Source organism: Alligator mississippiensis, chromosome 2 (assembly GCF_030867095.1).
Source record: "Alligator mississippiensis isolate rAllMis1 chromosome 2, rAllMis1, whole genome shotgun sequence".
Lineage (NCBI taxonomy): Eukaryota > Metazoa > Chordata > Crocodylia > Alligatoridae > Alligator > Alligator mississippiensis.
In genome coordinates, this window is record NC_081825.1 from 238,204,720 (window position 1) to 238,227,133 (window position 22,414).

General features: G+C 42.9%; 2 protein-coding genes across 3 annotated transcripts in view; both read left to right on the forward strand.

The window, feature by feature from the left end:
• Nucleotides 1-5,623, forward strand: part of LOC102571708 (cytosolic phospholipase A2 epsilon) — a 46,576-nt gene extending 40,953 nt beyond the window's left edge. For both annotated transcript variants that reach the window (XM_006263373.3, XM_019496463.2), the window contains exon 20: nucleotides 2,479-5,623. In XM_006263373.3, the coding sequence (XP_006263435.1) occupies nucleotides 2,479-2,717 (239 nt within the window). In that variant the 3' untranslated portion in view covers nucleotides 2,718-5,623. The remainder of the gene's footprint in view (nucleotides 1-2,478) is intronic.
• A 5,354-nt stretch (nucleotides 5,624-10,977) lies between these two features.
• Nucleotides 10,978-22,414, forward strand: part of LOC102571167 (cytosolic phospholipase A2 epsilon) — an 81,291-nt gene continuing 69,854 nt past the window's right edge. Inside the window, exons 1-2 of the mRNA XM_019496467.2 lie at nucleotides 10,978-11,083; nucleotides 12,763-12,835. The gene's annotated coding sequence lies outside the window, so the exon portion shown is untranslated. The remainder of the gene's footprint in view (nucleotides 11,084-12,762; nucleotides 12,836-22,414) is intronic.

Genomic DNA, 22,414 nt, shown 5'->3' on the forward strand with positions numbered 1-22,414 from the left:
GCCACAAATGGCAAGTTTTTTAGAATACTTTCATAAAATGTAGTTCATGAGCTAGTAGTCATAGACATATCATGATGAAAATGGATACATTAACCTTAAATGTATTTCAGAAATTTTAGCCTAACACGTGTTAGTGGTTCATCTGCTTGGTGGGATGAATTTTGGATGAGCCCATCTGTGAAATGTGAATTACACTAACTTCACATGCACTTCTGGGAGCAATTAAAGATAAAGTATTTAATTTAAAAAAAAAACCTTAAAGAGCTTAGAATCTTGCAGTTGTTCTTGTGATCTATTGAAGAATGGAGGAAAGGTCTTTCAAAGTGGAGCCAGGACAGCCATCCTTATTCATGATTTTCAGGTGTCCATGTTCACCAACTTTTAAGGTGAATAAAAACATGAGAGTCTAAACATGAGTGCCATATTGTGTCAGGCCAATGGTCTATTTACCTCAGTATCTTCTTTTTGAAATGGTAAATAGTAGATGCTTTAGAAGGAGAGCGAATGGATGGGGCATATCTAGAGTGATCCGTCTCTTGTCGTCATTTATTTAGGGATTTCAGAGGATACATCCCTGACTGTTCCATTTAACAACTCCCAATGGACCTCTTATCCATAAATTTGTCCAATCCATTTTTAACCTGGTTATACTATCTGCCTGTACAACCTCATGTGACGAAGTTTCCACAAATTAACTACACCCTGTGTAAACAAGTACTTCCTCTTGTTTGTTTTTTAAACCGGCATTCTGAAAATTCCAGTGGGTGCCACCTAATTCTTGTATTCCCAGAAATTGGTCAGTAATAGTTTCCTATTTATTTTATCCATACCCCCCATTATTTTATAGACCCCTTTCTCCTGCTTCTTCAGCCTTTTCTTGTGATATTGAAGAGTCCTAAGCCTTTTCAAACTCTCTTGGTATGGAAACTGGTCCATATACCTTATCATCTTGATTGCGCTTCTCAGTACCTTTTCTAATTTCATTACATCCTTTTTAAGCTTTAGAGACCAGAATTGCATGTAGCATTCATGTGGGTGCAACATGGATTTATACAGTGGCATAATGGTATTTTCTGTTTTGTTTTCAATTCTCTTCTTAACGTTGCTTAATGTTTTATTGGTTCTTTTGCTCTTCGTTGCATGTTATGGTGGTGTTTGCAGAGAACTCTCTACAATGGGTGCATCTACATGAGACACCACTGCACAGTCATTACTGTGCATTTATTTAGTACTTGTATTAACAAGTACTAAATAAATGTACAGTAACCGAAGTTACTGTGCAGTAGCACTGGCGAATGTCTTTTAAGTGACACTACTGTGCAGTAGCATATTAGCACTGTCTATCCTGTGATACACTACTGCACACTATTGTTTGGCTACTGTGAAGTCAGCATCTCACATAGACACACACAATGACTCCAAGGAAATACTAAGCATATTTTGAAGTATAAATTTGATTATTGAAAATTGCTGTAGGCAGGAAAGGAGTTTGTTTTAGGCTTTTGAGGTATTTTGGGAAGGGGCTGTTTGTCCTTTATATTATATTATATTATATTTATGAATCTTATTTTTTATCCTGAAAAAGTAAAACAAAAGGTAAATAAATAAACAAACTGCTTCCTTAATTTAGTTGCCATTACTTTTTTCTGGATAAGTTCTGATGGTCTTCTAGTAGGATAATTTTTTTAGGGCTACTGGTTTTCTGTTTCTTCCTGCCTTCAGCATGCCTTTTAATATTTGCTCACTTGTATTGAGACATTTTGGATAGTGCACAGTCTTCTGTAAGATACTCTCTGAATTCTATAGATTGGCCACTAGGGGGTGCTAATTGTAATTCAATCACCTTCATCTTCCTGCTTAATACAATAGGGCTTTGACTAAAACTCATGTTTAAAAGAAAAAAGTACAGGATTGTATTAGTGATACTTATAGAACATGGCTGTCCAACTTTCAGGTGTCTGGGGGCCACATGCCCACCAGGCTGCAACAGTAAGGGCCCCATGCCACATGGACCATACCAGGTGGGCCACAAATCCCCAGGCCATGCATTGCAAAGACAACATCCCCCCACAACTTCTACACCATGTTTACATGGGCCCCTGGCTGCCAATGGGCCATGCACCTGTCTGGCCCTGGACTCACCCTCTGCTCCTCATGCTTCATGGCATTGCTCTTCCCCCTAGGGTGGGGGAAGGAAGCAGCAGTTGCAAGAAAAGATAAATCAGTAACCTTGGCTGCTGTTGCAGCTAGAGCAATAGGATGAGTGGCAGTTGAAGGGGCTGTAACTTAAACCCTTACAGGCCACATGTGTCCTGCAGGCCACCCGTGGGATAGCCCTGCCAAAGAACATCCTCTGGTTAGTTAAAGTTGTGAACTCCTTCATGGAAGTTCTTGACAGAGTGAATTAGTTTGATATATGCCCCTTAAGTGTACCCAGTGGCTCATTAGTGAAACCCATTGTTTGTTTTCATTCCTCAGGTGTACCACGCAGTGCATCAGAAATGGAAATGGGCAAAGTTGATGTCTCTGGTTTCCTTTCCCCATACTCTACAAGGGAGGTCACACTGAAAGCAGAGGATTTCAACAAGCTTCTGAAACTGACTAATTACAACATCCTGAATAATGAAAACTTGATTCTTCAGGCCTTGCGTGCAGCAGTGGCACGCAAGAGACAAACTCAGAGCCAGTTACCATCTGCAGAACAATTATCATCCTAAAAACTTTTTCTGTAGTTTGTGTCATTCTTCAAGATGTGATATGACTTCAGTTGTATGAATTAGCCAGTGTTATACGTGGTACATGAGAAGCTTTTTACCAGCTAACTCCGATTAAACAGCCATCTCAGTAGATGAAGTGCAGTTATTCATTGTCTAAGCCATTTGCTTTAAACTTAAGTGCAATTCATAGTTTTTAAGAAATACTATACAAATACACATACATTTGGAAGCCACCAGTGAAAATGACAATGCAGTGTTTAAACTGTCATTTAAAACCCAGTAAACCTATATAGATTTTAAGGAGAATGGCTGCTCTGTAATTGTGTAGTTTCTGGAGCAAATAGTTTTACCAGTCATAGATTAATTATGTAGCTGGCAATATTTCTCTACTGTAAGCAATATAAAAGTTTCAGGTGTATGTATAGGGCAATTAGACTAACTACTTCAGTGGTTCCCAAACTCTGACAGATTGTGCACCACCAATTTAAAACAATACAACCTTAAGTACCACAAGCAATTTTTTCAGTTTAACATAAGTACTACCAGAAAATTTGTGTCATATAAAGTAATTATAATAAAGCTGATAATACGTACCACTGACAGTCTGTCTGCATACCATTGGTGGTACTCCATTAAGGTCTCTGACTTTCGGCATTTGTTCTCTTTGTGGTGGTTAGTATCGTTTCACCAGTAGAATCTCCTGTTGTTTTATTGGCATCCATGTTAAAAAAAAATTGTGAAATCTTCTTTCTTCTTGATTGAGAATGACAATACCCACAATTCAGGTCTTTTAATTTGGTATTCTTCTTCGTATCATGTAAATTAAAGAACCCCCACTTCTTAAAATATGCTATATGTTTTCTTTCATCAACTTTTATTGCATAATACAGCATATTGATTTCAATAAGAAAATTTACTTTCCTCACAGTTTCATTTTTGTGGCAGCATTGTCCTTCATCTGTTGTCTTTACAAAAGTATTGGCTGATACTGGTACTTAAGTGTTTAATGACACTGTGTTTATCAATTCAATGAGGCTTATTATATTGGAGGAAACTAATTAGCCACACCCAGTCACTTTGTCCTATTTTAATGAGTGTGGGCTGCACTTTTTACCTTCCCTTCAAGTATAATAGTAGACCAATCCCTCCTAGGACTTTTTTAGTTCAACAAATGAGGAAGGAATCTTATGGAAATAAATAGCATGTCATCCTGTGTGTGCCAAGATTGTATTGTAAGGTATTTAATAAGAGGGGAAAGGAGTAAAATACTAATATATTGAGCATTGTATTAGGGATTACTTGCTATTCAATCATCCACTAGTAAACACAATTGCTAGGTATGTTGGTATAGAAATTATAGTGCAGCAATTATCCTGTGTGCCACTAAACAACTGCTGTTCGAGTGCACTGACACAAAGTATGTACCATGGAGTGGCTGAGGGAACTTCTGTAAAATGCAAGCAATGCCAATAAGTTTGCATAAGACTGCCACAACAATGTGTTATAAACAGCAATTCAAACTATGTTCCAATTAACGAGGAACAGGTGAGAGAATACAGTTCCTGAGACAGCTATCCGTGTAGTACTGGGTTGCACATGTGTAATTGTACGACTGAAAACTTACCATGCTTAAAAATCAAGGCAGATATAAGGGATGCAAATAAATAGGTGGTGTACATGAGAAGATTTTTCTGCCTCTGTTAATAATTGTGCGTTATCCAGAAGTGACAAAAGTGCTTCACAAAAACAGAGACACAATCACCAAACACCACATACAAGAACATGAATACCTGACAAACTAAAGAGATAATTGTATTCAAGTGTAACCCCTCTGGGCATAGGGTGTGGGTGCATGGCTGTGGTGACTCAGTGTCCCCAACTGTACCTTGGTTTAACATGAGGGTACAAACAGGTCTGATTTACTTACACCCATAGGCATTAGAACACAGTAGGCTCATCTACACGAGATGCTATGGCACAGTAGCAACGAGCTACTGCACTGTAGCTCATTGCTATGGGGCAGTAGTGCTGCGGGCCATGAACCATGACGGCGATCCTACTGTGCAGTAGTAATGTGCTACTGTGCAGTAGTTTGTTGCTACTGTGCAGTAGCATCTAAAAAAAACCATGTGGGGACAGGACTGTGCAGTATGATCAGTTACTGCATAGTCATCTAGTATGTGGTTAATCAAGTACTAAATGACAGTGCAGTGTTTAAACTATCATTTAAAACCCAGTAAACCTATGTAGATTTTAATGAGAGTGGCTGCTCTGTAATTGTGTAGTTTCTGGAGCAACTAGTTTTGCCAGTCATAGATTAATTATGTAGCTGGCAAGATTTCTCTACTGTAGGCAAATTATAAAGTTTCAGGTGTGTGCATAAGGCAGTTAGACTAACTACTCCATTGGTTCCCAATCTCACAAATTCCATACCATTCATTTAAAACAATACAACCTTAAGTACCATCAGCATTTTTTTCAGTTTAACTTAAGTATTACCAGAAAATTTGTGTCATATAAAGTAATTATAATAAAGCTGTTACGTGTACCACTGACAGGTTGTTTGCATACCACTGGTGGTCTCCATACCACAAATTGGGAACTGCTGAACTACTCCATTATTGTATCTGACTTTCTGCATTTGTTCTCTTCATGTCGGTTAGTATTGTTTCACCAGCAGAATCTCCTGTTGTTTTATTGGCATCCATGTTAAAAAAATTGTGAAATCCTCCTCTTGATTGAGGATGCCAATACCCACAATTCAGGTCTTTTAATTGGTAGTCTTCTTCCTATCATGTGAATTAAAGAACCCCCCACTCTTTAAAATATGCTCTATGTTTTCTTTCATTGACTCTTATGCAGAATGTAGCATAATGATTTCAATAAGAAAATTTACTTTCCTCACAGCTTCATTGTTGTGGCAGCGTTGTCCTTCATCTGTTGTTTTTACAAAAGTATTGGCTAATACTGGCACTTAAGTGTTTAATGGCACTGTGTTTATCAATCCAGTGAGGCTTGTTATGTTGGAGGAAATTAATTAGCCACACCCAGTCACTTTGTCCTGTTTTTATGAGTGTGGGCTGCAAGTACTAAATGACTGTGCAGTAACAACTGTGCAGTTTGCTGCATTATGTAGATGCAGCAAGTCTGTAATATAACCTAGAAAACCCTGCATGGAAACCTAATGACAAAATTACTCCTGTGAACAGTGCAACTTAAAAGTCTAGCTCCTAACAGTCTCACAAGGACCCTTTGGTGTGGGAATCTTCACCTTATGCACAGCCCAAGCTGTCCTAGGTGGTACAAGGACTTTCACCACTCTGTGGTCACACTGACTGCACTGCTTTCTGCAGCCTTTTAAGTGCAACTTCCTCAGGTCCTGCTCTGTAGCCACAGTCAGTTGCCCTCCTTGCTGGGGTCTCCTTTGCGGTGAAGTCAACATTTCTCCTAGTTGCAGCCAGACTAGGCTCCTCCACAATCTCCCTGGGGCCTTTTCCAGCAGTGCTTCGAGCATATCAGGAAGCAAAACATACTTCCTGCTGCAACCTCACTGGCTCAAGGCAAAATGGCACCCTCTTTCCTACTTCCACCCCTGCTAGTCCTCAAAGTAGGGCTGTAGTTCAACCCAGCTCCCTGGGTCTGGTTTTCCTGGTCTTGGAGTGTCCCCACCCCTCACTGCCTAACTCCTCGCAACACAGGGGCCAGGTTCACATGAAAATGTGTGTACAAGCATTAAATGTGTGTGCAGGCTGCATATCATGAGGAACCAATTCCAGGCTCTGGCAAAATGGCAACAATCCAACCAGCAGTGCATAAACTGCTCACTGAAAAATGGTGGCCAACATTTTGCTGTTGAGTGGCAACAGATTTATAAACAATTACTCATGAGAGACTGCCTCTTTGTGGCTGATGTGCAGTGCCCATTTGGTAGCCTCAGATCCTCCCGTCCCTGCTCTACTATTCATCCACTTCCTACAATGAGGCAAGGAGGCACAGATGATGCCTTTCATTGAGATTCTGGGCAACAGGATGGAGAGCTCCTTATACCTTCCCAGAATACCCTAGAATATTTGTCTGCACATTTACTCATCAGCTAGCCAGAATCTGGCTCTAGGTGCTGATTTTTTACCATCCTAAATCTCAGGGCTAATGTACTGTGAGTGGAAGGGGAAAGCAGTCCCTTAAGCCTTTGTCGTCTGGCCTGGATCTTACTATACCTTGACTCATATGTCCTGAACCACTGCACTTTTGGTCACTGAAGTATGACTACTCAGCTTCTCACCATGGCATTTCCACTGCTCACATCTCCCAGTGCTTACTAAATCCATAGAAAGTTAATGTAATATTCAGTTAGCTTACCTCTACCACAAATGTTTTCAAATATCAATGGGATACCCTACATGTTTCTGCTTCTCTCATTAAGTCTTCCTAGTCCACATATACATGAACACAGGACCTTGGCTACTTTGACCCTAACTGACTTCTTAGAGCTTTTCCTGAGGTTTCTATTCCTGGTGCTGCTTGTCTTTGCCTTTCTAATTGCCCCTGCCCTGCCACCTTCCTGCCCTGGGTGACAGCCTTCCTCACCAGTCTTAACTCTGGCCTTCCATTCTTCAGGCACGATCCCTGACACCTGTTGTGTTGTGATTGACTAAATGGACTCAGAGGGCCAAAAGTTTTAACATGATGCTGTCACTGTACTGCATTAAAAGGTAAACAACACCTGAAGGTTTAAGTATGGAGATCTTGGCTTGCTTAGTCCCTTAGCAAATCATCTCTTATTAAAGATACAAATAGAAAAAGAAGAAGGAAAAATAGTGAAAACGTTTGACATGGCGAGTAAGGTTTTCATTATAAGCAACATCATACAACACCCATTCTTTCCAATCTTTGGCAGCTTTTTTTGGTGATATTTAATAATGCATTACTATTTAACTGCCATTTTGGAGGAAAGGAGGACACAACTGATTCAGCTGTGCCTGTTGTTGGTGTTTCTTGTGTAACAAGCAGTACGATTGCTTGAAAGGAGGAGTGCAGTTGGGCAGCAGCATGGGAAGGCTGCCCCTCTAGAGACAATGTGGTGAGAAAGGGGGATGTTTGTCCCTGTTAAAGCATTATAGTGTGGGTGGATGAAGCCTGCCTAGAGAGACCCATTTTGGGAAAGAGGAAAAGGGAACACAGTGGCCATTGGGAAGCCTGTAGAAAAAATCCCTGTGGGGGATTGGCCAAGGAAGCTCCTTGATAACAGGGTTTCCCCCCACCCCTGGTGGGGGGAGAGAAAAGCCATGCACTGCAGGCTGAAGGCAGGAGGGAGCCTGGCTGTGGCAATTCTTCCCCAGAAACTGCAGAGCCACCGAGGGAGTTGCTGTAGGATTGGGAGGCATCCGAGCCCAGGAGTCCTCCCTGGGATGAAGAGGAAAGCTGCGCTGTGGTCTAGCCGGGAAGGAACCAACAAGCCCTGAGTGGGGTGACTGTGCATTGGGGAGGTGGGACCGGAGGGGGATAGGCCCAGTCCACCTGCGTGTGTCAGGGGACACGGATCAGGGCAGAGAGAGGTATATTGCAGAGATGCCAGTGAGGGAGCGACAACCGGCAGCACGTGATGCCTGAAGCAAGCACAGAGGGACCCAAGCCAGGGAGGACCTGCCCATGGCCCCAGTGAAAGGGGCAAAGAAGTGGCTGTTCCTCTCAAGGCATTGCCTCAGGTTGCTAAGTGTGCAGGGAGCCATCATATTCATCCTTGTGAATAAAAGTTATTGATTAGATGTGGAAATAAGTATGGGGAAGCTTATAAGTCTGTAACTCAATTGGCTTAATATTGATACCTTATTATCTATTTGTGATTATTCTTCTTTTGGGTTAAGGGTATTCAAAGAAAAGATGATATGTTGTGACTGTCATTACCGGGGTTTATTGTATGTTCTCTTTTATAGCATTTACAAGTTAAACCTGCTTGGTTATTTGCAATTTATATTGTATATAATTAAATCTTGTATATAGTTAACCAGATGTTTACAAGGCTCATCCTCTGTAAGAGGAGACCCTCTTCTCAAGGAACCTGCTGCAGCCACTAGGCTGGGCAAGGTTGCTGTCTACTGGGCACCCCAGGATCCCACTATTCAGTGACAGCCATGGGCAGTGCTGTGTGCCAGGGTAACACTTGTCATCGTGATCAGTCTTGTTTTCCTGAGGACAAGACAAGCAACACCCCAAAGGGGAGAAGCCAACAGCTCAGGGGGTTTTCACAGCCACTCCAAGATCTGACAAGCTTGTACCAGCATCAGGCTATTTAAAACATTATCTTTAGCTGGCTTACTGGTCACAGACTCACAGCAGTGTTGCAAAAGAAACAGCTAAGGTAGGCTCTTTTTAAACAGAAGTTGGGAAGAGATAGGAAAGAGAGGAAACAAAGCTGAGAAGGAAATGGGGTGAGAAATACAAGCAGGCACTGATAGAAGTGGTATTTGTTGCATGACTGGGCCCTGGAAAATGCTCTACAGCCAAGCTGTGTCACCAGGGGTTCTAAGATCCCTGGAATGGTTGAGGTAAGATCGCAGATGGTAAAGCTTATTCACCCATTCTCTTGTCATCACTGTCAAACTAAGGATCCCCCCACAGGACTATTGGGTAAGATAACCCATCCACTTATCATTTTGTTAGGCCTAACTGTCAGCATACATAGTTAGATCCCCTGATTTCCAGTTCCCCATTCCCCTTGTTTACCAGACATGATATCAACATAGCCCTTTGATGGAATCGGCAGTCCTAATTTAGACTAATTAGTCTGTCTATCATTAACTTTTGCAGACTTTAATAAACAATTCTATATGAGAGACTGAGTTGGACGTTGTTGTTTTTGATATGCCTCTGTACAAATGCCTGACTTTTTCTTTCTACTCACAGCATATGGTTTCCTGAACCACATAAGTTTTCTGGATGTTTGCACCATCCTTGTATGTAGGGTGCTTGGATGGCTGAGCCATGAAGCTTCAATCCTTCAGGCTTCTACCAGGGTTAAGATGGTAGTGGTGCTAGATTTCACTACAATTCATACATTTATAGAATTAAAGGCCAGGAGGGATTGTTGGGTCATCCACATTAACCGTATGCCATTCTATGGCTAGTAACATATGCCATAGAATTAACCCATTCTACCCTCACAGTAATCCTAGATACTTGTATTGTCCTACTGCGGAGTGGGGAATGGAAGATGTTGGGTCTGAATGGTTCATGCAGTGAGCAGAATAAAAAGGCTTGAGAGGACTTAGGCAAGAAAATGCAGGTCAATTTTCCCTCAACCCCAGGAGAACCTTGTATTCCCTATGAAAATGTGCAGGACCAGCACTGCCCATTTATAATGCATACATGTGAAAGGGGATCAGGAGCTCTTCATTGGCTATTTCATAACTTCATATGTAGGATTACTGGTAGATGGGATCTTTGTCTTTTCTTATGGGTTAGCATTAGTGTTAGGAATAACATGGTATTTAGAAATAAGGCAAACTGTGCCTAAGAAAAGGATTAAAGTTCAGAAAAGAAGCAAAGTTAGTTTTGGAGAGGTCCATATATCCTTGCATTGGAACTAATCACTTAATAAAGGGTAAATGGATATTGAGTAGTTATGGATAACTCTTCTATATGTGAACAGAGTCAACCACATAAAAGAGAGGGAGGAAACTTGGATTTGCTAAGGATGAAGAATGTATTACCCTGATTTGGATAAGGAATAGCTCTTTGCACCTTTGCTTATTGCTTCAAAATTGCAGCAGTGCACTATGCTTTAGATTGTTTGAAAGGGATACAGTCAAGCAGAACATCCAAGATGCATCCAAATAGACTGGGAAAATCTGGCAATCAGCTCCCAGTATTAAAATAAAAATAAAGTATTTTCCTGTAGGACACCACAGGATATCTTTGTCAAGAATGTATCCTCCTCTTCACCTATTGTGCATTGCCTTTGATATTGATCAGCTGCCTTTCTACTCCTCAGAGATTATGAACCCTTTGAGATACCCGGTGATATACATGCAGAATACTATGGATCATTATTGTTGTTTTGATTTGCTAATAACCTGTAATGCCTTTAGGATGTTCAGCCCCTCTCTCACATTTCCTATTTGTGACTACAACGTAGATTCATTCACTCATTTGAATTCCCTCCCTTCTTTGCATTTTTCCTTTAAGAAGGGAGGGAGGGTAGGGCTCTGAGTTTATTAAACATTGCTCATCATCAGAAGCTTGCTTCATGTTATTAGCTGCACTTCAATTAGACACTTCCAGCCAGAGAACCTAATATTGAAGTGCTGCTTACATCTGACCTGTATGCAACTTGGAGCACAATGGAATCGCATTGGAGTATACACCAGGTAAGGGAAGGAAAACCCAAAGGATAATTAATTAAAAAACTGGGTATGGCTAAGATTGTAATTTAGGTGTACATAGCTGGATTCAAGTGTTGTTACCTATGTGTTAACTGTAATTTGAGTCTGCATAAGATATTTTTACTTTTTTTTTTAATATCCATGCTTGTGAGAAGTCAACAGTCTACAGAATTCCAAATGGTTTGGGCCCCTAGACAGTGTATGTGGCAAAAACCCTGGATTTCATGGGACTTAGGAGATGGAGATTCAGTTCCCAGCTCTGAAATAGACTTCCTGTTTGATCTTGAACAAATTACTAAATCATTCTATATTTCAGTTCCTATTTTATAAAGTGAGAGTAAAAGCAGGAGTGCTTTGAAAGTGACTTCTTTGATGCCTGTGGGTGCTCAGATACCGCAAAGGTAGAGGCCATGTCAGTGCTCACATCTCATTTGATTGCTTCATCCAGTGATTCTCAACCAGGATGCCAAGAGAGCCTTTTAAAGATGTCATGGGGTATCACACGATATTAGCTCTGCTCAGTATGCAAATACCTACACATGATTCACAAGATAAATCCAGGGGTTTCCCATAGGAATTCATAGTATCAAAAACCTTCTGCCTTCTTGTGGGGTTTCTGAGCTCTTTGGAACAGAAGAATTGCTTTATAATTTTTCTGTAGTCAAAAAATGAGTAAAGGTAAGAACTGGTATTTTCTGAGGCATGTCTTAAGACTAATGAGGATACTTGGAGCCTAAAAAGGTTGAAAACCACCAGTTTAAACAAACAACGGGGTTACAAAGCACAGTCCTTTCAATGGAAGAAATGGGCTAGTGAACAAAGCCTGTATGTGTCGTAAGTACTGGATTCAACATGGTGTACTGTAATTATGCTGATTACTATAGACTTAAATGGAAAGTGTAAGTTTGGAAAAGGGTTGTGAGCTGCTCTTGTCATTTGTTTGTTTGGTTTTATTTTATCTTTAAATACTTTAAACAGATCCACTAGTAAAGGTTAAAAGTGTTTCAGTATGACAAGAAAAGCATCCTAAATAAGGACTGATTGAAGAATTATGAACATCCAGTCCAGACACATCAGGCAGAAGGAATTATACAAATGGCAGGTTTTCAAGGAGAACAAACTATAGTAAAATAATAGATTATCTTTTGGCTGGGCAAGGAGTAGGAGAGGGATTGAATTAATCAACCGAAATCTAAAAGTAGCAAGAACTGCTGCTTCTGCTTTGACATGGAATTGTTTTTGTCTTTGTCTGAAAAACTTTTCAATGTGGGCGTTTAGTACATGCACAAACATTACATATTACTTTTTTCACTAGAAGATACTAGTAAGGATTTATTTAATGAAAGATCAAATGCAGTGGCCACAAGCAGGATTTTGATTCAAAACATCTTGGCAATCTTAGCTTTGGAGCTTTTTTCTTTCCGGTATACAGTCATTTTCCCTTCTGTCTGCCTCTGTTGTGATTACACTTAGACTTACAGAATAAGAATTGCAAAACAGGTCAAGATTTCTGTCACACAGCTTCCATTAATTTAATTATTCTGCTTTGAAAATCGCAGTGTGTATGTTTATGCAGCATCATTACATGAATAAATAAATGTATATATTATAAATATATACAAGTCAATATTTATTGAGTTATGCTATTTGTCATTGTATTGCAGGCAGAAGAATTTCCTTGCAGTTTGCTCTCTGTGAAAATCATACAAATTAGAAATCTACACAAGGCAGATCTGTGTGAGTATCTCAGCTCTTCTTAGAGATTCCTCGTGATCATGAAAGTAAACAAACATAACTTAGTACCTGTATATATAAAAATTACTTTGATTGCTAAAACGTGCATCTTTTGAATAGGGAGCATGCTTAGACCCCCTTGAGCACAAATACCTATATTATTATCCATGTATGAGAAATATAAATCACACCAGTACCTGGTACACAGCAAAGTACTGGCCCCAGAGATGAATCCAGGATTTCCCCAGGGGTGGTGGTGTGGGAGGAGCTACCTGCACTGCAGGGGTGGCTGCACACCCTGCTCCCAGGCTCCTCCACCCCATCAGTGCCAGTAGACTTTTTCAAGTCTGTAAATTAAGTGAAAATCCCTCTTCCCTTCCCTGCTGAGACCCTTCCCCCACTTCCCCCTCCCCCTCCCTCCCCCCACCCCCTTTCCTGCCTTTGCTGGTTTCTCTGCTGCTCAGCGGCTGGGAAGCTCCAGACCTAGCCCGAGCTAAGCAGGGGCTGGGCTCAGCTGGGGAGGGCACAGCAGCAACAGCTTGGCCAGAGAGTAATTCCCCTTACACTGCCCAGAGCAGGCTGAGGGAAGGGGAACCCACATTCATCCCTGCTGCCACTGTCCCATCCCTAGCTGAACCCAGCCCCTGTGCAGCAAACAGGATCAGCTTTAGTGCTTCCCTACCACTGGGACAGGGAGAAAAGTGAGGCGGGGGTGGGGGGGTGAGGAAGGGGCAGAGAAGCGATGTGCCTTTGGGCAGGAAGGGGAAGGAAGGTAGGATTTTCACCTGCTTTAGGGACTTTAAAACGTCCCTGAAGGCTCCTGTGGTCCCCTGCAATTCAAAAGGGGAATTCAAAAACCATGCCATAGCATCCCCTCTATATCTCCCCTAACTGGCCCTCTACTAGTGAAATATCACCCTCATTTTGTTCTTAATCTACTCAGTTGCTAGTGTCCAACTCTGATTGGATGAATAATGACGTGTAATCAGGCTTTGCTGACATTGCACGAATGTCAGCAGTTACAAAATACCGTAGGTACTAGGGGTGTATGAAACGGGCAGTATTCAATTAAGATTGGGATTTGGCCCAATTTGGGGGATAGTGATTCAATTCGCTGTTTCAGATCACTGTCCCGATTTGATTTAACTGAATCTGAAGATCTGATTCTGATTCAGAGAACCAGCAATTCGGCCATAGACACAGCTTTAAGTGTTTTTTCTATGTAGCTCAAGGTACCAGGTGCAGCTTGTGAACACTGAAATGGTGGGGCAGATGGAGCATCCCACAGGAGCATGGTGGGGGAGGGTCCCCCATGCACTTGTCAACGGACCCAGAAGTGGACTGGAAATAGCAATTTGGAGAGATTTGACAATTCAACCATAGATGCAGCTTTATATGTTTTTTCTAGTCCACTCCCGGGTGGGTCTGCCACCAAGCATGTGGGGGACCCCCCCCATGCTCTGATGGGATGCTCCTTCTGCCCCACCATCTCAGTGTTCATGAGCCACACCTGGTACCTCGATGCACATAGAAAAATCATATAAAGCTGTGCCTATGGCCAAATCACCAAATCTTTCCGAATTTCTGTGAATTGATTTGGAGGGTTGCAATTTGATTCAGAGAGATTAATGGGTCTCCTGATTTCATTCAGATTTGGAGATTCGGCTGCTGAATTGAGCCAAATCTCCTCCAGATCAAATCAGTGATTGAAGCTTTGCACAGCCCTAATGGGTACATACTTTGTTGCCATCTTTCTTCTATATGCTGTCACAGGTCTCTTTTTACTAGCAACTGATGACCTTTGCACTAAAGGATGAAAAACACTATGAAGCACAAGGCATTTTTTCAGTCAAATATATGTATTTATGTATTCTCAGTCAAATAGGATGTATTTTGAACAATGAATTGAATTTTCAAGATAAAATTAATAAGGGATTCTATCTGAGGGATTGAGGTAATGAATGGAAACAGTACTAAAAGGAGCCCTTTTTGATGATTACTTTGGGCAGAAGAAAAGGAGCTAGGTGTATAGGGATAATGAGAGTGGGCAACTAAAGCAAAGATTCTGGTGAGCAGCTGAATGACACAGTGAAGATGTGCAGGGAATAAGACCCTTTTCCAAGCTGTACTAAAGAATGTGTCCACACATGCGTGAACATGTGTGTGTGTGTTGTTACTAAACTTCATTTAGTAAATGCATGTATTTAGAAAAACATTATTGTTCAGAATTTTCTTTTCTGCTGCTGATCCTAGTATGGAGTATACTGACATAACATATCTCAAGAAGGAAATGAATGGTTGGCTTTGGCACCATTATACTCTTCTAATCTGAGGCCTAAAGCAACTGAGCTGACATAAAATAAAAAGAGCCTAAGGTTTTGTCTAAATTACGTTCATGGTCAGTAATCTCAGATGTGCAATGTAATGGTTAGCTTTTTCTTTGGTGAGGCTCCCTGTACTAGAGACAAGGAAGTACAAGGAAGTAAGAACTAAAATATCAGCACACAATAACTGAACGTGATTTTTCTGTAATTGACTTTTGTTAGCCACTGGGCTGCTTTTGCACTGATAAGGATGCCAAAGAAGCTGTAACACAAAGTAAAATCTGGATTCTTTATTCCAGTTAGAGAGGGGCACAGACCAGAAACCTGTACCTGAGCTCATCTGAACCGGGGGAGGGTTTAAACCTGAAAGCAACATTTGCAGCTAAAATCTGTATTACAAACAAGAACAGACTGGATGAGAAAATGATGATTTCTGGTATTAAAATCTAGGAAATTCTAGTTGTTTCATAATTAATCATAAGAATACAGAAGGACAGCATTCAGGTCCTTAATTGCAGCCAGGCCCAGCTTCAGGGATCTCCAGATATTCTCTGATACTGAAAGAACCAGAAGAGGGGCACAGTATATTGTCTGGAGGCTAGAGAGTGCCTCCTTGGAGGCAGCAGATGGGTTGATTCTCTTTTACTCATATTTTCCAGCCATAACTCAAAGAGCCAACAAAATGTTATCATCAGCATCTTTCAGTTACACTGTTACCGAATATAAGCCAACTGGCAAGTAATGAGTTTATGTAATCGGCATTAATGCAAAGCTGATTAGAAAAACAAACTGATGGGACACATTCAGCATGTGGAAAACACCAGTCAGTGCCATAGCAACGAAGTTTGGTGCCTGGGGCAGAGCCCACGGTGGCAACCCACCCTTGCCCTGTGCACAGATCATGGGGGCACAAGATTCCCCATGCTTGTCCAGCAGCATAGGCAGAGAGAGAAAATCTTATTTGGGAGGGTAGGGGAGGGGCTGAGCAAAACTTAAAAGATATTTTATCTATTTAAACTTAAAAGATATTTCTACACACAAGCCGACACACAGACAGACATGCACACAGACACTATCCAGCAGGTAAATGTGTAGGGGGGGGGGAGGGAAGAGTCATGGGGGCACAGATTGAGGCTCCTGTGGTGAGGGAGGGAGTGGGGCAGGAGCAAGGGCTGGGGTGAATGGGGCCCCAGGGTGGGTTATGGCAGGGGCAGACCCCAGGCAGCTTGTTCAGGTGTGCAGGGGTCTCCTGCCACTGTACACACCCCTGGGGTAGGCATGGGGGGAACTTGCCTCGCAAATCTGTGCATGAGTGGAGGCGGACTGCTGCTGCAGGCTGGGGCTCTGTGCCCTGCTGCCTCTGCCACGGTAGCTGCATGATGCCATGTGCCTCCTGTGCATTGACTGTGCCAAGGCCCCTGCCCACCCAGTGATGGGCTCCAACCCTCCCATAACTCACCCCAGAGCCCTGCTCACCCCAGCCCCTGCCCCACTCCCTCCCTCACTGCAGGGGCCTCAATCTGCTTTCCATGCGCTGTTCCCCCCCCCCCCCCCCACTTCCCTCCTACACACTTACCTGCTCGGCACTGCTCCACATGCAGCAGGGCTGGGCTGAGTTCCCGGCCACCTGCAGGCTCTGGCTACTCATCTGTGTCTGTGTGCACTGCTCCCCCACTGCTAAAGCCACCCAGAGCCCACATCTGGGCTGCCCTGTGGTCCTTTGTGCTGCCACCGCTGCCCCATGTTTCTGGGGGCTAAGCCCCATTATCCCCGGCCTTCTGCTGCCTGTGTCCAGGTGTGCACGCAGTGGCAGGAGCTGCCCTTCCCCTGTCTCTGTGCCCCCCTAAATGAGCTGCTTGCAGCTCTGTCCTGTGTCCTGCCCCAGCTGTGCAGTGTCTGCTGGTGCCCCTTCACTTTGGTGCCTGGGGCAGCTACCCTGTTTGCCACCCCCCTTATGGCACTAACGCTAGTCTCCTGATACAAAAAGCTGAGTGGTGAACATTTAACGGGCCAATGATCAGACAGGTGTGCAAGAAAGAGAATCAGAGATGGAATCATAGAAAATTAGGCTTGGAATGGAGCTCAGGAGGTCATCTAGTCCAACCCCATGCTCAAAGCAGGACCATCCCCAGCTAGATCATCCCAGCCAAAGCTTTGTCTAGCTGGGTTTTGAAAACCCCCAAGGATGGAGCTTCCACCACCTTTCTGGATAACCTGTTCCAGTGTTTTACTACTATCCTAGTGAGCAACTTCTTCCTAATATCTAACCTAAACGTCCCGTGCTGCAATTTGAGACCATTGCTCCTTGTTCTGTCATCTGCATCCCTGAGAACAGTCTAACTCCATCCTCTTTTGAACCCTGCTTCGTGTAGCTGAAGGCTTCTATTAAATCCCCTCTCAGTTTCCTCTTCTCTAGACTAAATAAGCCCAGTTCCCTCAGTCTTTCGTCACAAGTCATGTTGTAGCCTGTGGGGTCAGGACAACTCTCAGGATCTCAATATTGCGCTGTTAGACAGAAGGGTGTGACACAATTGCACATATACAAACACACAAATCAATTAGGTGCAGACACACACACACACACACACACACACACACACAAACACATTATCAGCTCAGGCACATACACATCCAAACAAGCCTAGGCACATGCATACTTATCACTAATTCAAGCACATACACTATACACCCCAAAAGTTAGATACAGATCACTAATTCGTATATCATGCACACAATGTCATATATATATATATATATATATATATATATATATATACACACACACACACAGGTAAGTTCCTAACTTGGATGGTACAGTGTGTATGTGTGTGCTTGGGGTACCTGGGGGAAGGTTCAGGTGAGAGAGAGAGTTAAAGTGTAGGGAGTGAAAGTTGACAGAACCAGGATTAGATCCAGTGGACTACAGAGAATCTGGCTGAGGAACTGAGGTTTGGGTTTACTTAAGGTAGACTGGGGCTGGAAACTGAGGCAGACAGCTGAGATATTGGTGGGGGGGCAGATAAGTGGTGGCAAGGAGGAGACAGCCAGGAAAGAAACTGAGGCAGAAACATGGTTGCTCAGGGGAAAAGGAATAAGACAGTGGCAAAGAAACAGGGGGTTTGGAGGCAGAGAGGAGATCAGGACAGGTGTTGGAGGTGGCAGTGAGCCAGAAGCAGGAGAGGGAGAAATGAGGCGGAAGTTAGAGGGGCGAGGAGCAGAGATTGAAGCAGGGCCAAACCAGAGTAAAGCAAAACCCAACGTAGGGGTCCAAATAACAGTTTTATTACATAGACAGCACACTACACAGCCCCGTGAAGTTATTGGTACTCACTCACTCACTCACTCACTCACTCACTCACTCACTCACTCACTCTGGCAGCAGGAGAAAGAGACTCAGTGGAAGGGTTGGAGTCCATGTAGGGAAGAGAAGCAGAGTCCAAGTCCTTGGTTGAAGGACTTGGGGTGGGGGGTGATAGCTACCTATCCAGGCTGGAAAGGGGTCCTTGTCCAGTATGTGTTGTCCAGAGGGCAACTGGCAGGGCCTCTGGGTGGATAGGTGTTGTGGCATAGTGCTGGTCCAGATGGAGAGGGCGTCCCACTGGGTCTGTCTTCACTGCTCCTTTTTATAGGGGCAGACCTTGTGTGACCCTATTGGCAGGAGGCATGCCCAGGCAAGGGTCAGCCCCTGGCGTACTGAGCATGTGTGTTCCATGCAGGGATGTGCAATTTCGGGTGTCTCTAATGGTGGGGTACAATGGTAGAGTTGCTGGTTCTGCAGGGTCTTTTGTCTTTCAAATGCTGGGTTCTTGTCTCTGTTCCTGGGTGAGGTCCATGGTTCCTGGGTGAATCAATGTGAGGTGATGGCCTGGTCCTTACAGGCCATTCAGTAGAGGCCTGCTACCATTGTATTTCAATCATTCCCAATCACTCTCTTTCAGCCGGGAACCAATTTACATGGGAGGGATACGTGAGTCATACAGTTGCAACACAGGGGATGTCCAGGCAGAGGACACAAGATGGAGGCTTAACATATAAAATGGAAACTTGACATGACTTTGGTTCACTTACAAACACAGGCCTAAACCATACACTATCCATATGAAACAATAAAAATCAATATTAAAATGATAATAATACAATATACAGCAGTAAAAATCAATACAAACCTAATAATTATACAATATAAAACAGTGGATATCCAAAACCAAAAACTTGCTACCAAAATAAAAATGTTAAAGCTTATCCTAAGTCAGAGCTCACTTATGCTTGTCTATAGGGAATAGAAAGTGAGAGAAAGAAAAGCCAGAAATAATTGGGGAAGGGAAGGGCATGCATATCTATCATATATATATATATCTATATATATATATTAAAAAAGAAAAACTGGGGGCTTTGCTACAATGTCCCCCCAGCCCCCTCACTATTTCTGTTGCCCTCTGATGGACTCTCTCCAATTTGCCCACAGCCTTTCTGTAGTGGAGGCCCCAAAACTGGACACAGTACTCCAGATGTGGCCTCACCAGTGCTGAATAGAGTGGAATAATCACTTCCCTTGACCTACTGTCAACACACCTACCGATGTAGCCCAGCAGGCTGTTAGCCTTCTTAGGCCACTGCTGGCTCATATTCAGCTTATTGTCCACTGTAACCACCAGGTCCTTTTCTGCAAAGCTGCAGTCAAGCCAGTCAGCCCCCAACCTGTACTGGTCCATGGGATTGTTACATCCTTAGTGCAGGACTTTGCACTTGTCTTTGTTGAACCTCATGAGATTCCTTTTGGCCATTCTCCAGTTTGTCTCGGTCACACTGAATCCTAGCCCTACCCTCCAGCATATCTACTGTTTAATTTAACAGTTGTCACTGTGCTTCCCTTATGCATACAGCTTGGTGTTATCTGCAGACTTGCTAAAGGTAAGGTGCATGATCTTCCAGGTCATTGATGAAGACATTAAACAAAGCCAGCCCCAGGATCGACCCTTGTGGCACTCCACTTGATACTGGCTGCCAACTAGATATTGGGCCATTGATTACTACTCTGGGCCTGATGCTTCAGCCAGGTTTCTATCCACCTTACAGTCCACTCATCCAGCCCATACTTCCTTAGCTTGCCTGGGAGTATGTTGTGGGAGACCATATCAAAAGTCTTGCTAAAATCAAGGTATACCACATCCATCGGTCATAATAGGAGGGGAAGTGTTTGGAGTGGGGCATAAAAGTCCTCTGTTCCAAGTTGTGCCATAATAGCATCTGCCAGGGGCCTTACTTCGGACACTTTGAAAAAATCAACACAAACTAATGAAAAGATTAGTATTTGGATGATACATTTATTTTTTTTTCTCTTACAGCATCTCATCTAAATTAAATCTTCCATCAATGTGTCTGTGTGGGAATGGCTTGTCTATTAATGGAGTTGGTTGGTTATCTACGTACCAGTCTTGAAATTAACAATTATTGTCATGTTGTTTGGTTTTGTCAATGTTGAAGGTCAAAAGGCCTAGATATGCACTTGGGGTTTGATCTCTGTGCAGAAGAGAGAAATTTCCTATAGAAACGGAATCGGTTTGTTGCTGCTGCTCTGAAAAAGGCTCTCAGTTTAGAGGAGGATCTACAGGACCATGAGGTATCTGGGATAGTGTTTTAGTTAAAATAGACAACTACACAATATAAATGTAATGAGCTACAAATATATCCCCATACTGTTGTTAAACTGATGTGATTGCTTCTGACTTTGGTTTAGTTGTATAGCTGGCTACCTTCTGGTGGTACTGGTGTTGTTTGAAAATAAATAATTGAAAATAAGGTGCCCAGAGGCCCTCTAGTCCAACCTTCTCTCCTAAGGCAGGGTAAACTATGTTTAGATTATTCCTGGATATTTTCTAACCTGCTCTTGAAAACGTCTAATTATGGAGATTCCACATCCTCCTTAGGTAATGCATACTAGGGGTTAACTGTACTTACAGTTAGAAAGTTTTCCTAGTATTTAACCCAATGGTTCTCAACCTTTTTGTACTTGAGGCATCCCTCTATAACTTTTGTGAATTGAGTGCTGCCCCATTTCAAAAACGAATTTATATATTACAATATTTACCTCCTTGCACAGGGGCTGGGCAGTGGGGTTGGAGGATTGTTCAGGCAGGGGCAAGCCTGAGTTCATCTACTTAGTTTATCTGCTCATATCTTCACATCACACATATCTCCTCATAACTTAGGACACCCTTCAAAGGCTCTGGTGGCACCCCAAGGTGCCCCAGTACCCTGGTTGAGAATCACTGGTTTAACTTAATGACGTAGTAGTTGGAGAGTATAACCCTCTATCACTTGACTATGAATCTCAGATTGGGGTTGCTCATAGAGAGCAGATCTTTTGGATGTCTAGTCAGGTTGGCAGATGGATTCCCCTGTCCCTCCTAGAAGGGAGTTATCATCTACCATAACCTTCTTTACCTTCTTGGGGGAGTGGTGACCATGGCCCTTTTAGCCCTTGGGGCATTTAATCATTTGCTTCCACCATTAGAACTGTTTCCTCACTAATGCCAGAACAGCTTTCCAATTCTTGATTGTAATGAATCAAGCCAAAACTATGAAACTGAGTCATATTTTCATCACTTCCTGGTGACTCTCTGAATTCTCACAAGTAACACAACCTTACAAAATACAAGTGAGATAAACTATGTGCTTGTATTTATAAATCTTTCTTTCCTCCTTTCTTTTTTCTACTCTGTTACTTATAGTGCAGGGTACATTAGTTGTAGTGAAGGCCACCCACAATGAATCCAGAGGTAATTGGTAACATTGACCACAGAAACGTATGTGCATTTACTGTGTTTACTCATGCAGATCTTTGATTTGTTATAGTATTGGCTGTTCCTCATCTCCTAGTTGAGTACTCAGCTGGTTAGGCTACAAATATGGCAAAATATAGTGTCTTAGGGAGTGTGTAGACAACATGGGGGCCCTAAATTGAAACAGTGGGTTTTAAAAAACTCTGCTTCATTTAGGGCTGATTAAACCCCCGTGTCGTGCACACACACCACTGACTTACCTGCCTCTCCAGCAGGGAAGGGAGGGCGAGCTGCCAGCAGGCAGAGTGGTCCCTAAGCTGCAGGGGGGCTGGTGCTTCCTTCTGTGGCAGTGGTACCAACCTCCCGGAGGTACCCACCCGCCGGCACCTGTCTCGGGCAGTCCCGGGGGAAACCACAACCACAGAATGAAGCACCGGGCCCCCGTGCAGGTAAGGCAGGCAGGCAGACTAGGGCGG